Source organism: Vulpes lagopus, chromosome 17, assembly GCF_018345385.1.
Source record: "Vulpes lagopus strain Blue_001 chromosome 17, ASM1834538v1, whole genome shotgun sequence".
NCBI lineage: Eukaryota > Metazoa > Chordata > Mammalia > Carnivora > Canidae > Vulpes > Vulpes lagopus.
This window is the reverse complement of record NC_054840.1, coordinates 5,216,897-5,236,598: the sequence shown is the minus strand read 5'-3', so window position 1 is coordinate 5,236,598 and position 19,702 is coordinate 5,216,897. Positions and strand designations below refer to the sequence as shown.

At 39.0% G+C, this 19,702-nt stretch overlaps 1 protein-coding gene across 6 annotated transcripts in view; it reads left to right on the top strand.

The window, feature by feature from the left end:
• Positions 1 to 568: 568 nt before the first annotated feature.
• The window catches only part of ECT2 (epithelial cell transforming 2), a 62,417-nt gene continuing 43,283 nt past the window's right edge, over positions 569 to 19,702 (top strand). The window contains exons 1-13 of one of the 6 annotated variants that reach the window (XM_041731444.1): positions 569 to 678; positions 4,851 to 5,004; positions 6,493 to 6,572; positions 6,676 to 6,768; positions 8,680 to 8,862; positions 10,230 to 10,319; positions 11,046 to 11,153; positions 12,105 to 12,178; positions 13,068 to 13,198; positions 13,336 to 13,451; positions 13,979 to 14,041; positions 15,357 to 15,579; positions 19,327 to 19,463. In XM_041731444.1, the coding sequence (XP_041587378.1) occupies positions 4,875 to 5,004; positions 6,493 to 6,572; positions 6,676 to 6,768; positions 8,680 to 8,862; positions 10,230 to 10,319; positions 11,046 to 11,153; positions 12,105 to 12,178; positions 13,068 to 13,198; positions 13,336 to 13,451; positions 13,979 to 14,041; positions 15,357 to 15,579; positions 19,327 to 19,463 (1,428 nt within the window). In that variant the 5' untranslated portion in view covers positions 569 to 678; positions 4,851 to 4,874. Of the gene's footprint in view, positions 679 to 2,045; positions 2,169 to 4,232; positions 4,315 to 4,850; positions 5,005 to 6,492; positions 6,573 to 6,675; positions 6,769 to 8,679; positions 8,863 to 10,229; positions 10,320 to 11,045; positions 11,154 to 12,104; positions 12,179 to 13,067; positions 13,199 to 13,335; positions 13,452 to 13,978; positions 14,042 to 15,356; positions 15,580 to 19,326; positions 19,464 to 19,702 lie in introns of those variants that run through there. The other 5 variants (XM_041731442.1, XM_041731445.1, XM_041731441.1 and 2 more) reach the window with 5 other exon arrangements.

Sequence of the window (19,702 nt, the reverse complement as noted above, 5' to 3'; positions counted from 1 at the left end):
TATATATATGAAACCTCTTGCTATATATATATTTTTTAATTTATTTTTTATTGGTGTTCAATTTGCCAACATATAGAATAACAACCAGTGCTCATCCCATCAAGTTATATATATTTTTATATATAAAAAAAATATATATTTTAAAGTAGGCTTCACGCCCAACGTGGGGTTTGAACTCATGACCCTGAGATCAAGAGTTATTATATATATATGAAACCTCTTGCTATATATATATATTTTTATATATTAAAAATATATATATTTTTAAAAGTAGGCTTCATACGCAACGTGGGGCTTGACCTCATGACCCTGAGATCAAGAGTCCTATGCTCTATGGCTGAGCCTGTCAAGCACCTGTTTTAATCGCATCCATTAAATGCTCACAGCATGATAAGGTACTACTGGACCCTTCTAGGGAAGGACAAACGGAGGCCGGTTGCCCGCCTCCCGCCCCCGAAGGAGGCTTCCCGGGCCGCGCCCTTCGGAGGTCGGAGTCGGGGGGAGCCGGGCCCCAGGGTGCTCTCCGCCCGCGTGCGGCTTCGGCGGCGGGAATTTCCGGATGCCGGGCACACCTGGCTTCACCTGCAAGCGCCTTCCAAGGTGAAATTTCAATGACCACTTTCCTCCCCTTTCGCCTTGGCGGCCTTCACAGCATCACCGGGCGCGGCGGATCTGCAGGTGACTCAACAGGGAAACCGAGAGTTAGCAGAGGGCATCACTCATTTTTTTTTTCCCCCGTATTGTGTTCCAGGCCTTTCAGGCCTTCGGAGGTGGCCTGACAAACTCAGCAACACGAATTCAGTGATTTCTCACCTGTCGGGGACCCGCCGGAGCCTCCCTTTGCAAGCACAGGGTCCCCCTCTCTTATCGGGTGGGCTCTAAGATTAGGGCCCCGGATTCCCCTTTCCTCTGTCACCTGCACTATGCAAAACCTACCTGGCGGGAGATGGGGGGAGGGTGTATCTTTCTTAAGAGATGACGTTATAGGGTATTAGGCTTAGAAGTGGAAGGGAGGTGGGGGGGGTGGGGGGGACTGGGTGACAAGCACTGGGTGTTATGCTAAATGTTGGCAAATTGAACTCCCATAAAAAAAATTAAAAAAAAAAAGCAAGCAAAAAAAAAGAAGAAGAAGTGGCAGGGACTCGTTTTCACAGTGGCGTGCAGCAATTACGATTACGGGGCAAACGCTGGATTCTTGGCTACGCTCTGCAGGGGAAGGCAAGACCTCCCGGCGGGGAGGAGGCAGCAGGAAGCAATGGGCTTTGGCTCCAGGAGACTCTGGGATCCCCTGTGACATTTGTTCAAATGTTTAAAAAAAGAAAAAAAAAACCAAACAAACAAAAACCTCGGAGAAACCCTGAGGATGAGGTTCCCCAGCCCAGAGCAGCGCTCAACGTACATTAGGATTTGAACTAGCGGCTGCTGCTTTCAGCGCCCCGGGGGCTCGACCCCGCCGTCCCAGGTCAGCACCTCCGAAGTCGACTTTATTTATTTATAAGATTTTGTTTATTTATTAGAGTCACAGGCACAGGGAGAAGCAGGCTCCACGCCGGGCGCCGGACACGGGGCTCGATCCCGCGGCCCCAGGGTCGCGCCCCGGGCGGAGGGCAGGCGCCGCGGACCGCGCAAGCGCACTGGCAGGGCAGCAGCTCCCAGCGAGCGCTGGGGAGTCACCCGTGGGGGCAGCGATTCAACGTAGACGGCGTAGTGACGCTTTAAAAAAAAAAAAAAAAAAAAGGTCGTCTGCGGGGAGGAGTGCACGGGAACTCGGGCCGGGCTGAGGTCGCGGGGGGCAGCGCCCCGGCGGCGGCCCCGGACACACCTGCCCCGCCGCCATCCGGGCCCCTCCCCGCACACCCGGCGTCCCGACGTGCGAGCCGTTAGGGTGATTTGAAACGCACGTACCACCAATCAGCGGGCACGGGCGGAGGCCGCGGCCAATCAGCGGGCGCGGGCGGGGAGGCGGGCGGACGGCCGCGGCCAATCGGCGCCCCCCTGGGGCCCGCGGCCTATGGGAGGCCGGTTGACATCCTGCGCCAATCGGCGCGGCTTTTAGAGAGCGCGGCTCACTTTTTGAATCGGTGGTGGCCGACCCCGCGAGGATGGCGCCGGCCGAGGCGGGCGTCGGTGCGTGAGCGGGTGGGCCGCGCAGCGAGCTTCCGAGAGCGGTGAGGACCCTGTGGGGGGGGGGGGCGGGGGCCGCAGCTGCCGGGCTCCGGGGCCTCGCTCCCCGCTCACCGCGCTCCCGGCCGCCGCGCCGTGGTGCGTGCTGGGGCCCGGGGTCCCCGGCGGGCCGGGCGTCGTCAGCCCGTACCTGGTTCGCTCCTTCTGGCGGAGGGATGTGGGGGGGCGGGGAGGGGGGTGAGGAGGGGGGAGAGGGGCGCAGGGGGCGCCGCCGGGGGGAGGGATGTGGGGGGGAGGGGAGGGAGGGGGCGGGGACGCGGGGGGAGGGATGTGGGGGGAGGGGTCGCCGCCCCATCCCTGCGGTTCCGGCGGCGGCTGCCTTAATCTCCACCGGGCCTAGTGGTTTCCCTCTGCGGTTCTTCTGGCCGTGTTCCCTGGAGGAAGTCTATTTTTTTCTTTTTTTCCAGATTTTAAGGGTGTCAGGCCCTTCCGCACCCCGCCCCCCGCGGGCGCCTCCCTCCCGGGACCCGATTTGTTTGGTTTTAGTGGCTGAAAGCGCATCCCCTGCGGGCAGCCCGGGGCCCGACCCGCCGTGGGCCCGACCCGCCGTGGGCCCCACCCCCGTGGGCCCGACCCCCGTGGGCCGGGCCGGGGTGCCCGCCTCACCCCTCTCTTGCAGGTGCAAGGTCTGTAGGACGCAGACAGTAGTAGTCCCCGCCTCTCTTAGGGACACCTTCAGAGACCGAGGAAATGCCAGCGCAAGAGCTTGGAACAAGGCGTCCCTTAGGCGTTGAATGGATGTTGACCCACCGTGGTGCGATGGTGACGCTGTTACTGGTGATGCTGTCGGTGTTACCGCCCCACACAGCATTTCGTTTAGCTTCTCTGAAGGATGACTGCCTAAATATATATGTATATAAAAGTAAAGAAGTAAAAGGAAACCTAAAATGAATGTTTAAGCGACAGATTTTTGACTTCGGGATGACAAGAGGCACGTGTGACAGTCATTTATTTAGTCTAAGGCTGCTTGAGTATGTTCTTGGATGAGAGGGAAGCTCGATGGGTTTATGAGATGTGATCTGTGGTCTTTATTTAAAAAGCTTACAGGGGATCCTTGGGTGGCTCAGTGGTTTGGCGCCTGCCTTTGGCCCAGGGCGTGATCCTGGAGACCCTGGTTGAGTCCCACGTCGGGCTCCCTGCATGGGGCCTGCTCCTCCCTCCGCCTGTGTCTCTGCCTCTCTCTCTCTCTCTCTCTCTATCATAAATAAATAAATCTTTTAAAAAGCTTACAATGTGAGTCAAAACGATCGGTGTTTTTCCAGCCATAATCCAAAGCGCTGGATGTCATCCACTGCCCCCACAACTCTTGTTTTTTTTTTTTTTTTTCCGAAATTTGAAGCTATTTCAGCAGTAAATTGATCACATGCGGTATTTATCAGAGACGATTTTAATTTTTGATTACCTAGTTTGATGCCCTTTAAACAGGCATAGGAGAAAAAATGTGAACTGTTATGACGTTTTTGATTATTAAAATCTCCCTCCTTCGTTGCTTAAAGTACATTAGTTCATCTCTCGACTTGTTTTAAGGTTACAGGAAACCTTGAATGAGAGCCTTTGTAGAGTTTTTCTTTTTCATGGAAACCGTTAAGTGTAGGAGACAAAAAAGGGCTGGATGGGGATCCCTGGGTGGCTTAGTGGTTGAGCGTCTGCCCGTCTGCCCTCGGTCCAGGGTGTGACCCGGGGATCCTGGGATTGAGTCCTGCATCGGGCTTCCGGCATGGAGCCTGCTTCTCCCTCTGTCTGGGTCTCTGCCACTCTCTCTGCACCTCTCATGAATAAATAAATCTTTTTTTTTTTTTTTTTTAAAGGGGGCTGGATGGAATTTGTCATTGATTCTAAATAGAGGCTGTTAGTAACAACTATCAGAGCATCCCTTTGGAGAGGCTTAGAGTGATGATTGATGGGGAAGTACATAGTAAGACAAAAAGTCCACATTTTGAATTTTATGGAAGTTTTCAATTGTCACTCACTTTAAGATGTCCTCTATTCAGTTTTCATCACAACTGGATTTGGGTTGTGCCTTTCATTATCTTTTTCTTGTGGAGAGTGACCTGAAGAAACTGACGAGAGAATGGTTTGGAGCTACAGCATTTGACCAAGTGGCCATTGAGCAGAGAGAAGGGGGGCCAGGTCTCTGCTCTTTTTTTCCTAAAATTTGAAGCTGCTTTGGCAGTAAACTAATAATCAGAGATGCTTCCTATGAGGTCCCAGAGTAGTTGAGGTAGGACTGAGGAATTTGGGGGAGGGCAAATGAAGTAAAGAGTAAGGGGAGATCTATGTTTTGACAGGGCTTATCTGAAGGATGATGGTAGTATTATAAATGGAGATGGGAAGAAGAGTAGATTGGCTGAAGGCAAAGGTGGGGAGGAGGGAGATAGAATATTTACGACTACTTTCTGAATTTTCATTGTATGTCAGGTAATGTTCTGAGTACTTTTCATGCATTGTTATTTTTACTGTATTCCTATGAGTCAGGTAGTAGTATCTTTATTTTACAGAAGGGGAAACTGAGGCTCGGAAGTTGAATGACTTTTTTTTGGTTCAATGTTAAGGAAGATGAATGATGATACTTTTTTTTAATGAATTCTAGACATAAAAGTAGAGCCTCTAATGCTTGTTTTTGCCCAATGATCATGCATTTTTTATTCACACTTTATGTTTTTCAGCCTATACATAGAAGAGTACTAACAATGGCTGACAATAGCATATTAACATCCACTACTGGAAGGACGAGCTTGGCAGACTCCTCTATTTTTGATTGTAAAGTCACTGAAATTTCTAAGGAAAATGTGTTTATTGGATCTGCTTCATATGTTGAAGGTAAACCTGTTAATCAGCTTTAAAGCACCAAATCACAGGCAGCCCGGGTGGCTCAGCAGTTTAGCGCCGCCTTCAGCCCAGGGCCTGATCCTGGAAACCCGGGATCCAGTCCCTCATCGGGCTCCCTGCGTGGAGCCTGCTTCTCCCTCTGCCTGTGTCTCTGCCTCTCTCTCTTTCTCTCTGTGTCTCTCATGGATAAATAAATGAAATCTTAAAACAAAACAAAACACCAAATCACTATTTTAGTCCTAAATTTTCTGACTAGGAGTTTAGGATTTCACTGTAATACTGTTAAGCAGACTACAGTTATTCAGTAAATATTTGTTGACAGAATCTCTTTATACTTTGTAGATTTTTTTTAAGCTTTTATTTAAATTCCAGTGAACATGCAGTGTGATACTAGTTTCAGGTGTACAATGTAATGATTCAACACTTGCATATCTCCTGTCCTCATCACCCGTCTCGCCCCCTCCCCTGCCCTGGGGTAACCATCAGTTCTCTATAATTAAGAATCTGTTTCTTGCTTTGTCTCTCATATTTTTCACTTTGCTTGTTTTGTTTCTTAAATCTCACATGAGTGAAGTTCTGTGGTATTTGTCTCTCTCTGACTTATTTCACTTAGCATTACACTTTCTAGCACCATCTATGTTGTTGGAAATGGCAAGATTTCCTTTTTTGTGACTAATATTTCATTATATATACACCACATCTTTATCCATTCACCAACTGATGGCGAATGCTTGGCTTCCATAATTTGACTGTTGTAAATAATGCTGCTATAAACATAGGGGAGCCTGTATCCCTTTGAATTAGTGTTCTTGTATTCTTTGGGTAAATATCCAGTAGTGTGATTGCTGGGTCATAAGGTAACTTTTTGAGGAACCTCCATCCTGTTTTCCAGAGTGGCTGCACCAGTTTGCATTCCCACCAACAGTGCACAAGAGCTACTTTTTCTCCCCATCCTTGCCAACACCTGTTGTTCCTTGTGTTTTTTACTTTAGCCATTTATACTATGTAGATTTTTGATTACTGTTTGGATCAATGCTTCCCACCTTGGAAGGAGAAAGCATCTTATTGTTGAATATTGCTTCTTCCTTGTATGAGGGCAGTCTAGCTGCAACACTGTTAGAATTTATTCAGTTATGACTGGTTAGGTGAAGAGCCACTTCTTCCCTTAACTGCTTTATAAATGGGTCTCCTGAAGTTGCACGCACTGTTGAAGAGGATAGCTGTCCAAGAGAGTAAATTTTTTTTGATAAGAGGAGTGCTGATGTTTGTATACTCTGCTGCAATTTGTTTTCTCTTTCTCTAAAGTGATAGGTGATCACATTTTAAAAAATAAACAGAATTAAGTCATTTTAATTTTAGAGAATATCATGATCTCAAAGATGGAAATACATGCCAGATTTAGCCAAAAGAGGGATTAAGAACTGTTAATTTTGATGTTAGTACCTGGTAAACATATTTAAATATTTTAATTTTTAATAGAAGAAATGCCTCAAATCGAAACGAGAATGATATTGGTTCAAGAAGCTGGAAAACAAGAAGAACTTATAAAAGCTTTAAAGGTATGGAATTTTAGTTTTTTAAGGGAAAGACTATTTTTCTTCCATCAATATTTAAGCAATTTTATAGTTTACTTTATCTTATACTTAAGTCTCTTTTCCACAGACCATTAAAATAATGGAAGTCCCTGTTATAAAGATAAGAGAAAGTTGTCCTGGAAAGTCGGATGAAAAATTAATAAAAAGTGTTGTTAATATGGTAGGTCAAGCATTTCATTGCATGTGGCATGCTGCACTACTCTTGATTGTATTCTTAAATTCCACTTAATGGTGACGGATCTAAATTAGGCACAAGGTATATTTTGCACTCTGAAGCTAGATGAATAGAATCATTTATATTTATTTTAAAAATATGACTATTTCTGAAACCCCGAACTATAATGTATATTGTAAGTATGAATTCTTTACACAGTAACTTGGCATTGTTAAATTTAAATGGCGCACATATTCACAAATATATGGTGTTTTTCTTACCTTAACTCTTAGCTTTTTTTTCCCCCGTTAATTTTATGTTTATTCCAAATTCTTGCTCTATTTCCAAAATTATAAATTGCTGGGGCACTTGGGTAGCTCAGTTAAGTGTTCAACTCTTGTTTTTGGCTTGGGTCATAGTCTTGTGGTGGGATAGAGCCCCAAGTTGGGCTGCAGGCTTCGTGTGGAGTTTGCTTGAGATTCTCTCCCTGTCCCCCAGCTCTTCTCTCTTTCAAATAAAATAAATAAAATCTTAAAAATATATATATAAATCACAATAACTTGAGAGTCATCAGGGAATTCGTTTCCGCATATGAAATATATTCTGTATACCAGCTGTAGTAGTTTGTGAGAGCTGCTGTAATAAAATACTGAGACTGGGTGGCTTAAACAACAGAAATGTATTTTTCAAAGTTCGGGAAGCTAGAAGTCCCAAGATCAAGATGTTGAAAGGTTTGGTTTCTCTTGAGGTCTCTCTCCTTGGCTTGCAGATGGCTGCCACCTTTTTATGACTTCACATGGCCCTTTGGGCATGCACATCCCTGATAACTCTGTGTCCTTGACTTTCTTCTTTCTATAAGTACAGCAGTTTGATCAGATTAGGGCCCACCTACATGACCTCATTGAACAAAATTACCTTTTAAAGGGCCCTGTCTTCAAATATAGTCTGATTTTGAGGTACAGGGGCGGGGGTTAGGGCTTCAGTGTGAATTTCAAGGACATACAATTCAGCTCATCACATCAGCCTAGCAAATAAAGCCCAAAACAATTTACTGACCAATTCAGAATTTTCTTTTAAAATAGTTCCGTTCCTTTTGAACAGGAGTCATACAGGTACCTTAATATTTTCATTTTTTATCTTAGATGTACATTATAAAATATTAAGCATAAAGCCTTTTTATATCCTACATTTTGTCACGCAGCAACTTCCTGCTTATTTCATATCTCTTATTTCCCTCATATATACTGAAATGGTTAAGTTAACCTATACCCTTTTTGTAGATACTAAGTGGCATAGTATTTTTTCTATTTCTATTAATCATTCTGAAGATGATTTATGAACAAAGAACTGTTAAGTGTGGCATCATTTTCTTAGAATAAAAAGTAATAGTGGAGGGATGCCTGGCTAGCCCAGTGTTTGAGCCTCTGCCTTTGGCTCAGGGCGTGACCCCAGAGTCCTGGGGTCCAGTACTTCGTTGGGCTCCCTGCAGGGAGCCTCCTTCTCCCTCTGCCTGTGTCTCTGCCCCTCTCTCTGTGTGTCTTGTGAATAAATAAATCTTTAAAAAAAATAATACTGGATATCTTTCTAATGCATCCTACTATCAAAATATGTATATATAAAAATCATTTAAATTTTGTATGTGTATTAGATTTATAATGACTTAAGTCATGTCAAAAATTTATAATATTAATATTCAGAATTTAATATCAATATGGATGGAGATATGTATCTATAAAAATACAAATAAGTAAATAAGGCTGTTTGCTATTAAGTATAATGCTCATTGTGTGATTTACAAGTTTACTACAAATCTAAAAGTAAAAATATTGATAGTGAATTGATTTTAGGTTTAGAGTTATATGAATTAATTTTGTAATTATAAATTTTTATTTCTCATACCACCTGAAAAAAATCAAGGAAATTAAAGTGCCCTTTGTAAAGATGGAATCACTAGAAGAATTTGAAGGCTTGGATTCTCCAGAATTTGAAAATGTGTTCGTAGTCACGGACTTCCAGGATTCTGTTTTTAATGAGTTACACAAGACTGATTATAGAATTGTGGGACCACCAGTTATCTTAAACTGTGCCCAAAAAGGAGAGGTAAGAAAATATATATTTATTATGACTTTCAAGGTTAAATTTTTATTAATGAGTTTTGTGAAAATTCTTTACCAGAAAAATCCTGTTAATTGTTAGGAGTATGTAATAGAATAAGGTTAGTAGTTGTTATTCTAAGATAGTTTTTAAAATCTTCCTATTGTAACTCATAGGACTAAAAATCTTAAGACTTTTAAAATAATGACAATCATATATTTGTGTGTATATATGCACATATATGTCTTTTTTTTTTTTTTTGCACATATATGTCTTAATACCTTCTGGGGGAGAGAGAATTTCTTAAAACTTGGGTTCCAGCAATGTATACACATATATAAACTTACTTTCTTCCATAGAATGTATATACATTTCCATTTTTATTTGTTACTTCATGGTTTAAACATATTTTTTAACCATTCTTTTTCCATTATGTATATATCTCCCTTGGTTAAATTATTACTGTTTCCATTTTTATAGCTCAAAAATTGGAATCATATTTGGTTCAAGTATATGTGTAATTTACATAGTGTTCATTATAAAATATCTCAAACTGTTGTAACTTTAATTTGGAAACATTTACAATAGTGTATAGAGTCTGAAATTTTCCTAGTAGGTAAAACTTTGTGTCAAAGTATATTTTAGAACTGAAAGTTTGTGTATAAATATGTTTAAATTGTCAGTAGTAAGGTGTGTTTAGATTATGTGTGCCAAATATCAATTGGGAATTATGAGGGGTTTTTGTATGTTTTTTGCTATTTTTTTTTTTTTCAGTTTTTTTTTTTATTGGTATTCACTTCAGAAACTTGAATCCGCAGAAATAAGCAGTATATTACCAGAAAGTTACAGGTAAACACAGATTATACATGCAAATTTCTGTTCACAAAGGTCACATGTACGTCGTAGTCTAGTAGTCCACGTGTTTTCAGTGAAATCTAAAAATACTCCCGTTCTCTTTGAGCAGTATTAATTTCTTGAGATCTTATTGCTTGTCACTTGAATCCTGTAGCTGTCATACATCTGGTATAAGCAACATTTGATTTTTGGAGTGTGTAGACCATCTCTTCATATTTCAAGATGTAATTTTACATTTCTGGATTTTAAAAACAGTTTAGCCATAATCTAGACATACGCTTCTAATTCATATACCTGCACGTGACAGAAATGTGTCACATTCATATACCTGCACATGTGACAGAAATTTGTGAACAGAAATTTGCATGTATAATCTGTGTTGTATCTTGAAAAACACAAGAAATCTTGGATTAACAGTTGATTGGCAAGAGGGGGAAATACGTCTTAGCTTGAAAAAGATGTGTTCTATTCTCTACTATAAAGAAAGCTCACAGATTTAAAATTGTTATATCCTTCAGCCTTTGCCTTTTTCATGTCGCCCACTCTATTGTACGAGCATGATGAATCTAGTACTATGCTTTACTGGATTTAGAAAAAAAGAAGAACTAGTAAGTATTTTAAAACCTTCTATTCAAGGAATAATTTTTTTCCAGCCAAATAAATTTAAATTGATATTTTGTTTGGTTAATTATATCATGGTTTTATTTAAAACATATTGAAGGAGAATTTATGAATGTGCTATTTTAAATTTTATGAAGAAAAATTCTGAAGAGCATTTTAAAGAAACATTTAGTTTAAGATGGCAGGCATATGAATTAATAGAAAGACCTTATTACTATCTGGTCTGCTTAAATTGTGTTAAGTACCATTGAGCATATTGTTTGAAGTTTTTGTTAACACATTACAGTTTTTGGTGATACAAGTCCAGCCTTAATGTATATTCATTGCCCTAGAGAATTCATAGGAACTTTTTTGATTCATAAAATTTTTTGTGTTGGAGCTATTAGGGTATTACTGTAATTTGTGGGAAGAATCTTGGTGTGATATAACCTAGTGTTAAAAAAACAATCTTTTTGGATGTATGAAAGCCAGTTGTTTAATTAAGTTTTGTGCAGTCATCTCTACTACCTTATCTCTATGTATAATTTTGCCTGTGCCAATAAGGCAAATGAATCTTTAATTTTTTTTGACATAAAATTCATATCTTAACAAAAATTCTTGTATGTACCTTATAAATAAAAATTTTTCAGTAGATGCTAGATGACTTCTAAACATAGTTTAAAATTTTGTTCAAGTTAATTATAAAGTTAATGTTGCCTAATTTTTCTTTTGAGGTCAGATTGGTGACATTGGTTCATCACATGGGTGGAGTTATTCGAAAAGACTTTAATTCAAAAGTTACACATTTGGTGGCAAATTGTACACAAGGAGAAAAATTCAGGGTACGTAAATTTGAGTATTTCACTATAGCATTTTTTTGGGGGGATAGATTTAATAACAGCACTTTCATCCTATTTCTCTCACAGTTTACTGAGAATCAGAAATTCAATTTTTGCTAAGTACATTTAGTAAAAAATTTAAATCCTAGGAGTGTGGTCTTTTAGGTTTTAAGGAAGCAATGAAACCTGAGGTAGGTCTTGAAATAAGTAGGATTTGCGAATGAGTAGGGTTGTGGAGGTTGGTAGATGGGTAAGGTTTCAGGCAGATAATTAATATCAGCAAAGGTTACTATTAAGTGTTGGTGAATAAGGGAATTGGGAAGTGTGCAGTTATTTCGCTCTTGCCTAAATGGTCTTAAGAACTGAGCTATCTTGTATAATGGCTCTAAGGTTTAACTAGTGAAAACTATGAAAGAGCAGGAAAAACTACTTTTATTAGAATTAAAATCTTAGTTTAAGATTGCTCTTGAATATCGTAGGAAGAGCTTATCACCTTGTTCCCACCCTCCATCAGAGTATTTATGTAAAAAAATGGTAATTTGGGGGAATGTTGAATTCCTGAGAGGTATACTTTTCAATTCATATCTTAGTTTCTTGTGACTTAATCAGGTATTTTGTTTTGTATTCCTATCTTGGGGGTCAGTACTTCTAAAGGAGTAAACACGGAGAAAAGAGAAATAGAAGTATAGTAAAATAAAGATGAACTTTTAACTTCAGAGTTGTATTTATTTAAAATAACAAAATGATTTGGATATCATGGAACTTGTTCTAAATTATTTTAACCTAACTTGTATGATTGAAAGACAGTTTTTCTGTTAATGTTTCTTTATTTTGTCATAAAGCAGGTGAATAATGATTTAAAACTTCAAAAAATATGTATAAAATTGCTTAGAAATTCCATGAATGCAGTTATTTAAGGTGAAAATTTATTGTGATTAACTTTTATGTATTTAGATTGCTGTGAGCCTGGGCACTCCAATTATGAAGTCAGAGTGGATTTACAAAGCCTGGGAAAGGCGGAATGAACAGTAAGTGTTTAGAAAATCAGTAGTTCATGATTTGAATTAAATGTTATGAAGGTAAACTCATGTGCCCAAAACCCTAAATTCATAGAGAGTACAGACAGAATGAATTCAGTCTTTGGGTAGCCTAATGAATAAAGTCTAGGAGGAACAAAGTTATAAAAACATAAAAAATTTAAAGACATATGTGGTTATCTTCAGACTTTACCTTGTGGGATAATTTTGATTATCATTAACATTCTAAAACTCTTAGGTAATAGCTTAATGAATCTGGATATTTGGGTTGTGTTATATTTTTTTCACTCTGTTTGGTTACATTCTACAACTCAATACCTTTTTTTTTTTTTTTTTTAAATTTTTATTTATTTATGATAGTCACAGAGAGAGAGAGAGAGAGGCAGAGACATAGGCAGAGGGAGAAGCAGGCTCCATGCACCGGGAGCCTGATGTGGGATTCGATCCCGGGTCTCCAGGATCGTGCCCTGGGCCAAAGGCAAGCGCCAAACCACTGCGCCACCCAGGGATCCCTACAACTCAATACCTTGTTAAGCTTTCCAACCTCATAATTCCTTGCTATTCTATTGCATCATTACTTAATATTTCATAAAGCTGTAGAACCCCTGGAATAGATAGAAAATTTCACGTCCAGAGCAAGGATTTGGATCTTTTAAAGACTACTTCTGATCAAATTTTATCAGAATTTACTCCCGGATGACTGAGGACACATCCAAGTGTTTTTTTAACTGATGTTTTTGTGAACATTTCAGGACCACATGTAAAATATTTTCAATAAATAGATTATACTAAAACTTACAGAATTATTATAGATATATAAATTGATATACTTTCTGAATTTAAGTTAAGCTGGTTTTAGAAGAGTATATTTTGTTTTTAGGGATTTCTCTGCATCAGTTGATGACTTTAAAAATGAATTTAAAGTACCTCCATTTCAAGATTGCATTTTAAGTTTCTTGGGATTTTCAGATGAAGAAAAAACCAATATGGAAGAAATGACTAAAATGCAAGGTAGAATTTACTATAATTTAAAAAGTTCATATTTTTTTCCCCACTCTTGGTTAATTACCTCCTGGTGAATATACCTCTTTAAAAATTCAGTTTTGGAGATAAATAGTTTGACTTACGCTTGTGTGCATTTCTTTTAGGAGGTAACTGTTTACCTGTTGGAGATGAAAGATGCACTCACCTTGTAGTTGAAGAGAATATAGTAAAAGAACTTCCATTTGAACCTTCAAAGAAACTTTATGTTGTCAAACAGGAGGCAAGTAATTCTAGAATGAGATTGGCTTTTGTTTTTAGAGTTTTATTTTTATTTTATTTTTTTATTTTAAGTAGGCTTCACACTCAGTGTGGGGCTTGAACTCACTATACCAAAATTAAGAGTTTCATGCTGAGTTTCAACTCAAAATCATGAGTTTCACTCATGACTGACTGAGTCAGCTAGGAGCTCCAAGATTGGGTTTTTAAAAATATTACTAATTGCTTCTCTGATAAGATAGATTTTTTTTTTGAGATTTTATTTATTTGAGAGAGAGAGAGAGAGAGATAAAGAAAGAAAGAAAGGAAGGAAGGAAGGAAAAGAAAAGAAAAGAAAAAGAAAGAGCATGAGCAGGGGAGAGGCAGAGGGAGAAGCAGACTCCCCACTGAGCAGGAGGCCTGACATGGGGCTCGATCCCAGGACCTTGAGATCATGACCTGAGCCGAAGGCAGATGCTTAACCAGCTGAGCCACACAGGTGCCCCTGATAAGATAAATTCTTAATTAAAAAGTTTTTCTTCTCTCACCTAGTGGTTCTGGGGAAGCATTCAAATGGATGCTCGAGCTGGAGAAACTATGTATTTATATGAAAAGGTATGTATTTTTGTCCCTTAGTCATTCTGTGATTTTGATTGTATAAAGATAACACTTCTATCTGAAAAGAATATTATATAATTGGCATGTTTAAGAGTTTGTGAATAATTGAACAATTAGATATTGAAGAAGTTTGTGTAGATTTAAGCAAAACTATTCAGTGCAGTAGAATTATTTTAATCTACCATATGTCATTTTGTGTTTCTTCTTAGTGATACCATTATGAACAGTAACATTCCTATCTTTAGAAACTTAGAACCTTAAGGGAAAGATAGATATACAAACAATTACAGTGCTGAATATGTGCTATAGTTGAGTTATTATTTTAACTAACCTCACTCAGAGACTCAGGCAGGACTGAAAAGAGCAAACACATGTTGAACCAACTGATTAGGCTAATCTTGCAAGGACATTCAAGTTAGACAGCAGGTGGGAGATGATGTGAAGATTGAAAGTACCTTGAAATAGCAAGTAGTTCAGTATGGGTCTTGAAAGGAGTGTGGGAAAGAAGGCCAACAAATAAAGCTTACAATTTAGGTAGAATCAAGTAGTTTTTAAAATGTTAAGGAATTTGGGTAGTATTGGGAACCATTGAAGTATATTAAGGAGAGAGATGTCATTGGAAAAATAACTCTAGTAGTAGATTGTAGGCAAGGAAGATGCACCTGTCACGCTAGATTGGGGAAAGAGTGTATCATTTACAAAAACGTGGCATAAAGGTATAGAAGTAGGCTTTAAGGGAAGATTTTCTTTAGTGGGAGATTTAATTTGAACGAAATATTGAAGATTGAGGTACAGATTTATTGTATTACTATGAAATCTAGATAGGTTCTATATTGTCTTGTCTTCTGACTCTTGTTCTCAGTGTAGAGTTCTTGACCATAAAGTTTAAAAACTGCATTAAATTCTAGCAGAGAGCTTTTAAAGTCAAGTATTATTTGGCAAATACTGGAGAGCAATATGTCCAGGCACTGTGCTAAATGCTAAGGATACAGTGAACGAACTGTGAATGGTCCCTGCTCTCCAGAGTTATTGGCCTAACAGGGGACTAGACAGTAAACAAGCTTACAGATGAATATGTAATGGTGATAGAACTGAGAAGAAACAGAATGAGGTGCTTGGGGTTAGGCAATTACAGTGGTCCCTTGTCTATTATGTTTTATGAATCTTCTGAATTTCCTGGCAGAGTGTATAGTTGTAAAATCATTGTGCAAAATCCAGATTTTTGTCAGACTTGTAAATATAGTTTTCTTCTGTTCCTGTCTCAGTGTAGAACCAAGGAAGTAAAATTGAGCTTTTGTGCTTTTGATTGCAGGCTAATACTCCTGAGCTCAAGAAATCAGTGTCACTGCTTTCTCTAAATACCCCAAACAGCAATCGCAAAAGACGTCGTTTAAAAGAGACACTGGCTCAGCTTTCCAGAGAGACCGACATGTCGCCTTTTCCTCCCCGTAAGCGCCCATCAGCTGAACATTCCCTTTCTATAGGATCACTTCTAGATATCTCCAACACACCAGAGTCTAGCATTAACTATGGAGGTAATTCACATTAAAAAAAATTGGTCATTAAAATTTAGTGGAATGCGGGATCCCTGGGTGGCGCAGCGGTTTGGCGCCTGCCTTTGGCCCGGGGCGCGATCCTGGAGACCCGGGATCGAATCCCACGTCGGGCTCCCGGTGCATGGAGCCTGCTTCTCCCTCTGCCTGTGTCTCTGCCTCTCTCTATCTCTCTGTGACTATCATAAATAAATAAAAATTAAAAAAAAAAATTAAAAAAAAAAAAAATAAAAAAAAATAAAATTTAGTGGAATGCAATAATTGTTAGAATATAGATAAATCACTACTACGGTGAATATGAAAGGTTCTACCTTTTATTATGCCTTTGTTCCAGCTGAGGAGAAAAGGCACACAAAAATGCTTCCATTTAATGATTGTTTACTATATGCTAAGTGCTTTCTATATTTTATTTGTATATCACTCTAGAAAACGATAGAGCTATTCAAAGAACAAATTCTTAACACCAGCAAAACAAGATTAGTGTCGCATGAATTGTGGAGAAAATAGGTATGATGAAATCAGCAGAGGCTGAGCTCAGTTCTCAAATGATATAGAGAGGCCCTGTAACTAACTCTTCTCTCTTGATCATCAATTTTTCCCTCTACTTTTGTTTTATGATCTACACACAAATATGTCTTGTTTTTTAGTTTTAAGAAATAGTCAAAACGTCCCCTTGACTCCCTGACACTCTCTACTTTATACTCCATTTCTCTTTCCTTTTGCATGAGTATTCTTCAAAGAATTAACAGTGATCTGTTGTGGCAGTTCCTTGGTTTTCATTGTCTTCTCAACCCAATACGATTGAACCTTAGTCCCTACTGCATGAAATTGCTCTTGCTGAGATGACTTTTTTTTTTTAAGATTTTATTTGAGAGAAGAGAGTATGAGCAGGGGGAGTAGCAGAGGGAAAGAGAGAGAGAGAAGCAGACTCTCTTCTGATCAGGGAGCCTGACGTGAGGCTTGATCCAGGACCGTGAGATCATGACCTGAGCTGAAGGCAGACACTTAATAGACTGAGCCACCCATGCATCCAAGATGGATAGGTTTTATGTAGTCAGCAGCATTTAATGCATGAACAGCTGCTATATGCTTCTCCAACTGAGTCAGCCAGCTGCCCCCATTTTTGCCTTTCTACATGCAGCACTTAGGTCTCTAAAATACATATAAAGTAGCTCATGCCCTCCTGTGCTTGAAGTCATTCAGTGGCTTTCCATTACCGTAGCTTTTGAGTTCCTATGTGATCCTTTCTCACCTACCTCCAAACTTATATGATGATGTGCTCTTCTATAATACTTGAAGCTTCAGTCACACTTATCTTTGTTATTCTTTGGATATTTCCACTACATTCATACCTCAGGAACTTTATACTTTACCTCTTTGCCTTAAAAGAAATCTTCCTGGGTTTCTGCAAAGTTAAGTCCCCGTTCCAGTACTTCTCACTAATCCATTAACCTAGTGGTTGTCTTCAGTAGTAGTTATTACTGTTAGAAATTAATATTTTTTATTTGCTTCAGAGTGTAATCTTTAAGAGAACAAAAACCTTGTCTAATCCTTTGCTTTGTTCTCAGTTCCTAGTACAGAGTAGATACTCCCTAAATACTCATGGAAGGAATTGAGTGTCAATTTATAGTAGGCCCAGAAAACTGAAGTGGAGTTGAGAAATGAGAGGGGCAAGAATACAAATAATAGGATACAAATTCAGATTTTAGGGAATAGTGAATAGGTGAGTTTGCCTAGAGTATGGGAGAGTAATAGTTAAATTGAAAAGTTAATTGTGGCCTGATATTAGAGGACTTTGAAATCAGACCGGTATGTCTGAACTGCATATTGTCATCAACAAGGAATTTTAGAAACTATTGAGCAGTGGAGTAATTGGTTGAGTAGGTAATTTTTAGTGGATTATTCTGAAGATGATTAAATGGATGATTAAAAGAAAGACAAGTTAGAGATGCCCAGACCATGAAGTAATCCACAGTGGCTTGGGCCACAAGGTGATAAAGCCCTGAACCAGGATTGCTAATAGAGTAAGAAGGATTGTGGAGAGACTGATGGAATAGAGTGACAGGAAGGGAATAAGACATTAAAATAGAAGACATGTTACCATGTCTGCAAAAATCGAAGTCTGGATTTTAGAGGAAGACAGTGCAGTTTTAGAGAATATCCAGGTTAAACTGAAGTACAGATGTCTAGTAGGTATCTGGAAAAATTGAGGTTGGTACTTGAGTGGAGGATTATGATTAGATACATGGGTCTGAGAATTTACTGGTTCCATAATTGTGGACGTACTGGGCATGAGATGGTAAAAGTTTTTATCATAAAGGAATGAAGCTTGAATATGCAGTTTAGAAGACAAGAGAAGAAAATGAGTCCCTGAAGAAAACGGGGATGATACTATACTAATATATTAGGTGTTCTGTGTTGAATCCCCAGTGTGTAGATCACTGCCTATACATAATAATTAAATTGGGCCAGTGTATGTCAGATTTTTCCTCTTGAGATATGTAATGGCAGAAACTCTTGGGTCTGGAGAGTAGTCTGACATAATGGATGGCAGGTTGGAAAATCTTTGATGTGTTAGCTTTAAAAAGCATTCAAAGCTCCGTAGTACACATCATTGTTTTAATAATGTTTAAAGTTGGTATTGAGTAAAACAGATACACTGGGACTGCATGTTATTTTTTTCATGTCATTCTATTGTATGTTATAATTTGTTTTCCTGTTTAAGAACTTATGAGATTTTGTACTAATGTTAAAGTACTTTAACCATATTGATAGTAAGAAAGTGTATTTTAAGTTTTTGTGAGATTTCATTTTTAAAAACTGCCTATAAAGTATGCTAATATGTCCTTCCACATGTGTTGAACTGGATGTTTTATGTTCTTTTATGTTAAGAACTAACAATTTGCAGTTGATGTTGTTGGATTTTGTTGAGGAAGGTGTCTTCCTAACAAGTTTTGTTACAATGTAATCATAACCTTTTTATCCTTTAACTAAATATTTTTATATAGTTTTTCATTTTTACTATTTGAGCTCTTTATTTTGAAATAATTTCCAATTGCAGGAAGCTACAAAAGTAGTATAGAGATTCTAGTACTCTACTCAGAATTCCCAAGTGCAAATATCCTGCCAGGATTCCTTTAGCATTCATTCATTAATTGTCTCTTTCTGTACACACATGGATTGTTTATAACTGCACTGTTGAGACTAAGTTGCAGGTCTGATGTACTTCTAAATACTTAAGTGTGTATTTCCCCAAATAGAGGGACATTTCTTGCACCACTACATACAGTACAGGTGTGTTAGAATTAGGAAATTGACATTAACAGTATGACTGTTAATTTTTATCAGTTTAATACTCTTTTTAGGAAAAGAAAAAAAAGTTCTTTTTTTCTGGTTCAGAGTCCATTCTAGGATCATATGTTGTTATCTCTAGTCTCTTCTAATCTGGGATAGTTCCTGAACTTTCTTTGTTTCTAATGACCTTGACTTTTTTTGAAGAGTATAGGCCAGTTATTTAGTATAATGTCTGTCAACTTGGAGTCATTGATACTTTTGACCATTTTTTTTGTTTTTCTGGCCATATCCTTATGAGGAAATTTTACTTTAATGAAAATCTAAATGGGTGTATTTCTAAGAGTGGGTATTCTTCCCCTTTTTTTGTTAAGTCTACATAATGTCTCATACTTTTATTTGGTTTTCATTAAATCTTTCTTCTTTTTTACCTTTTAGAAACCCCAAAGTCTTGTACTAAGTCTTCTAAAAATTCCACTCCGGTTCCTTCGAAGCAGTCAGCCAGGTGGCAAGTTGCAAAAGAGCTTTATCAGACTGAAAGTAATTATGTAAATATATTGGCCACAATTATTCAGGTAAGAATTTGGTTGTAAAATGATCCCTGTTCCAGTATTTCAACTAAAAAAAAGTCTAAGAGATACTGTTTCTTACAAGAAAATTACATAGAGGCACCTATGTCATTCGGTGGCTCAGTCGGTTAAGTGTCTGCCTTCAGCTCAGGTCATGATTTCAGGGTCCAGAGATCAAGCCCCATGTTGGGCTCCCTGCTCAGCCATAAGTCTGCTTCTCCTTCTCCCTCTGCACCCCCACCCCC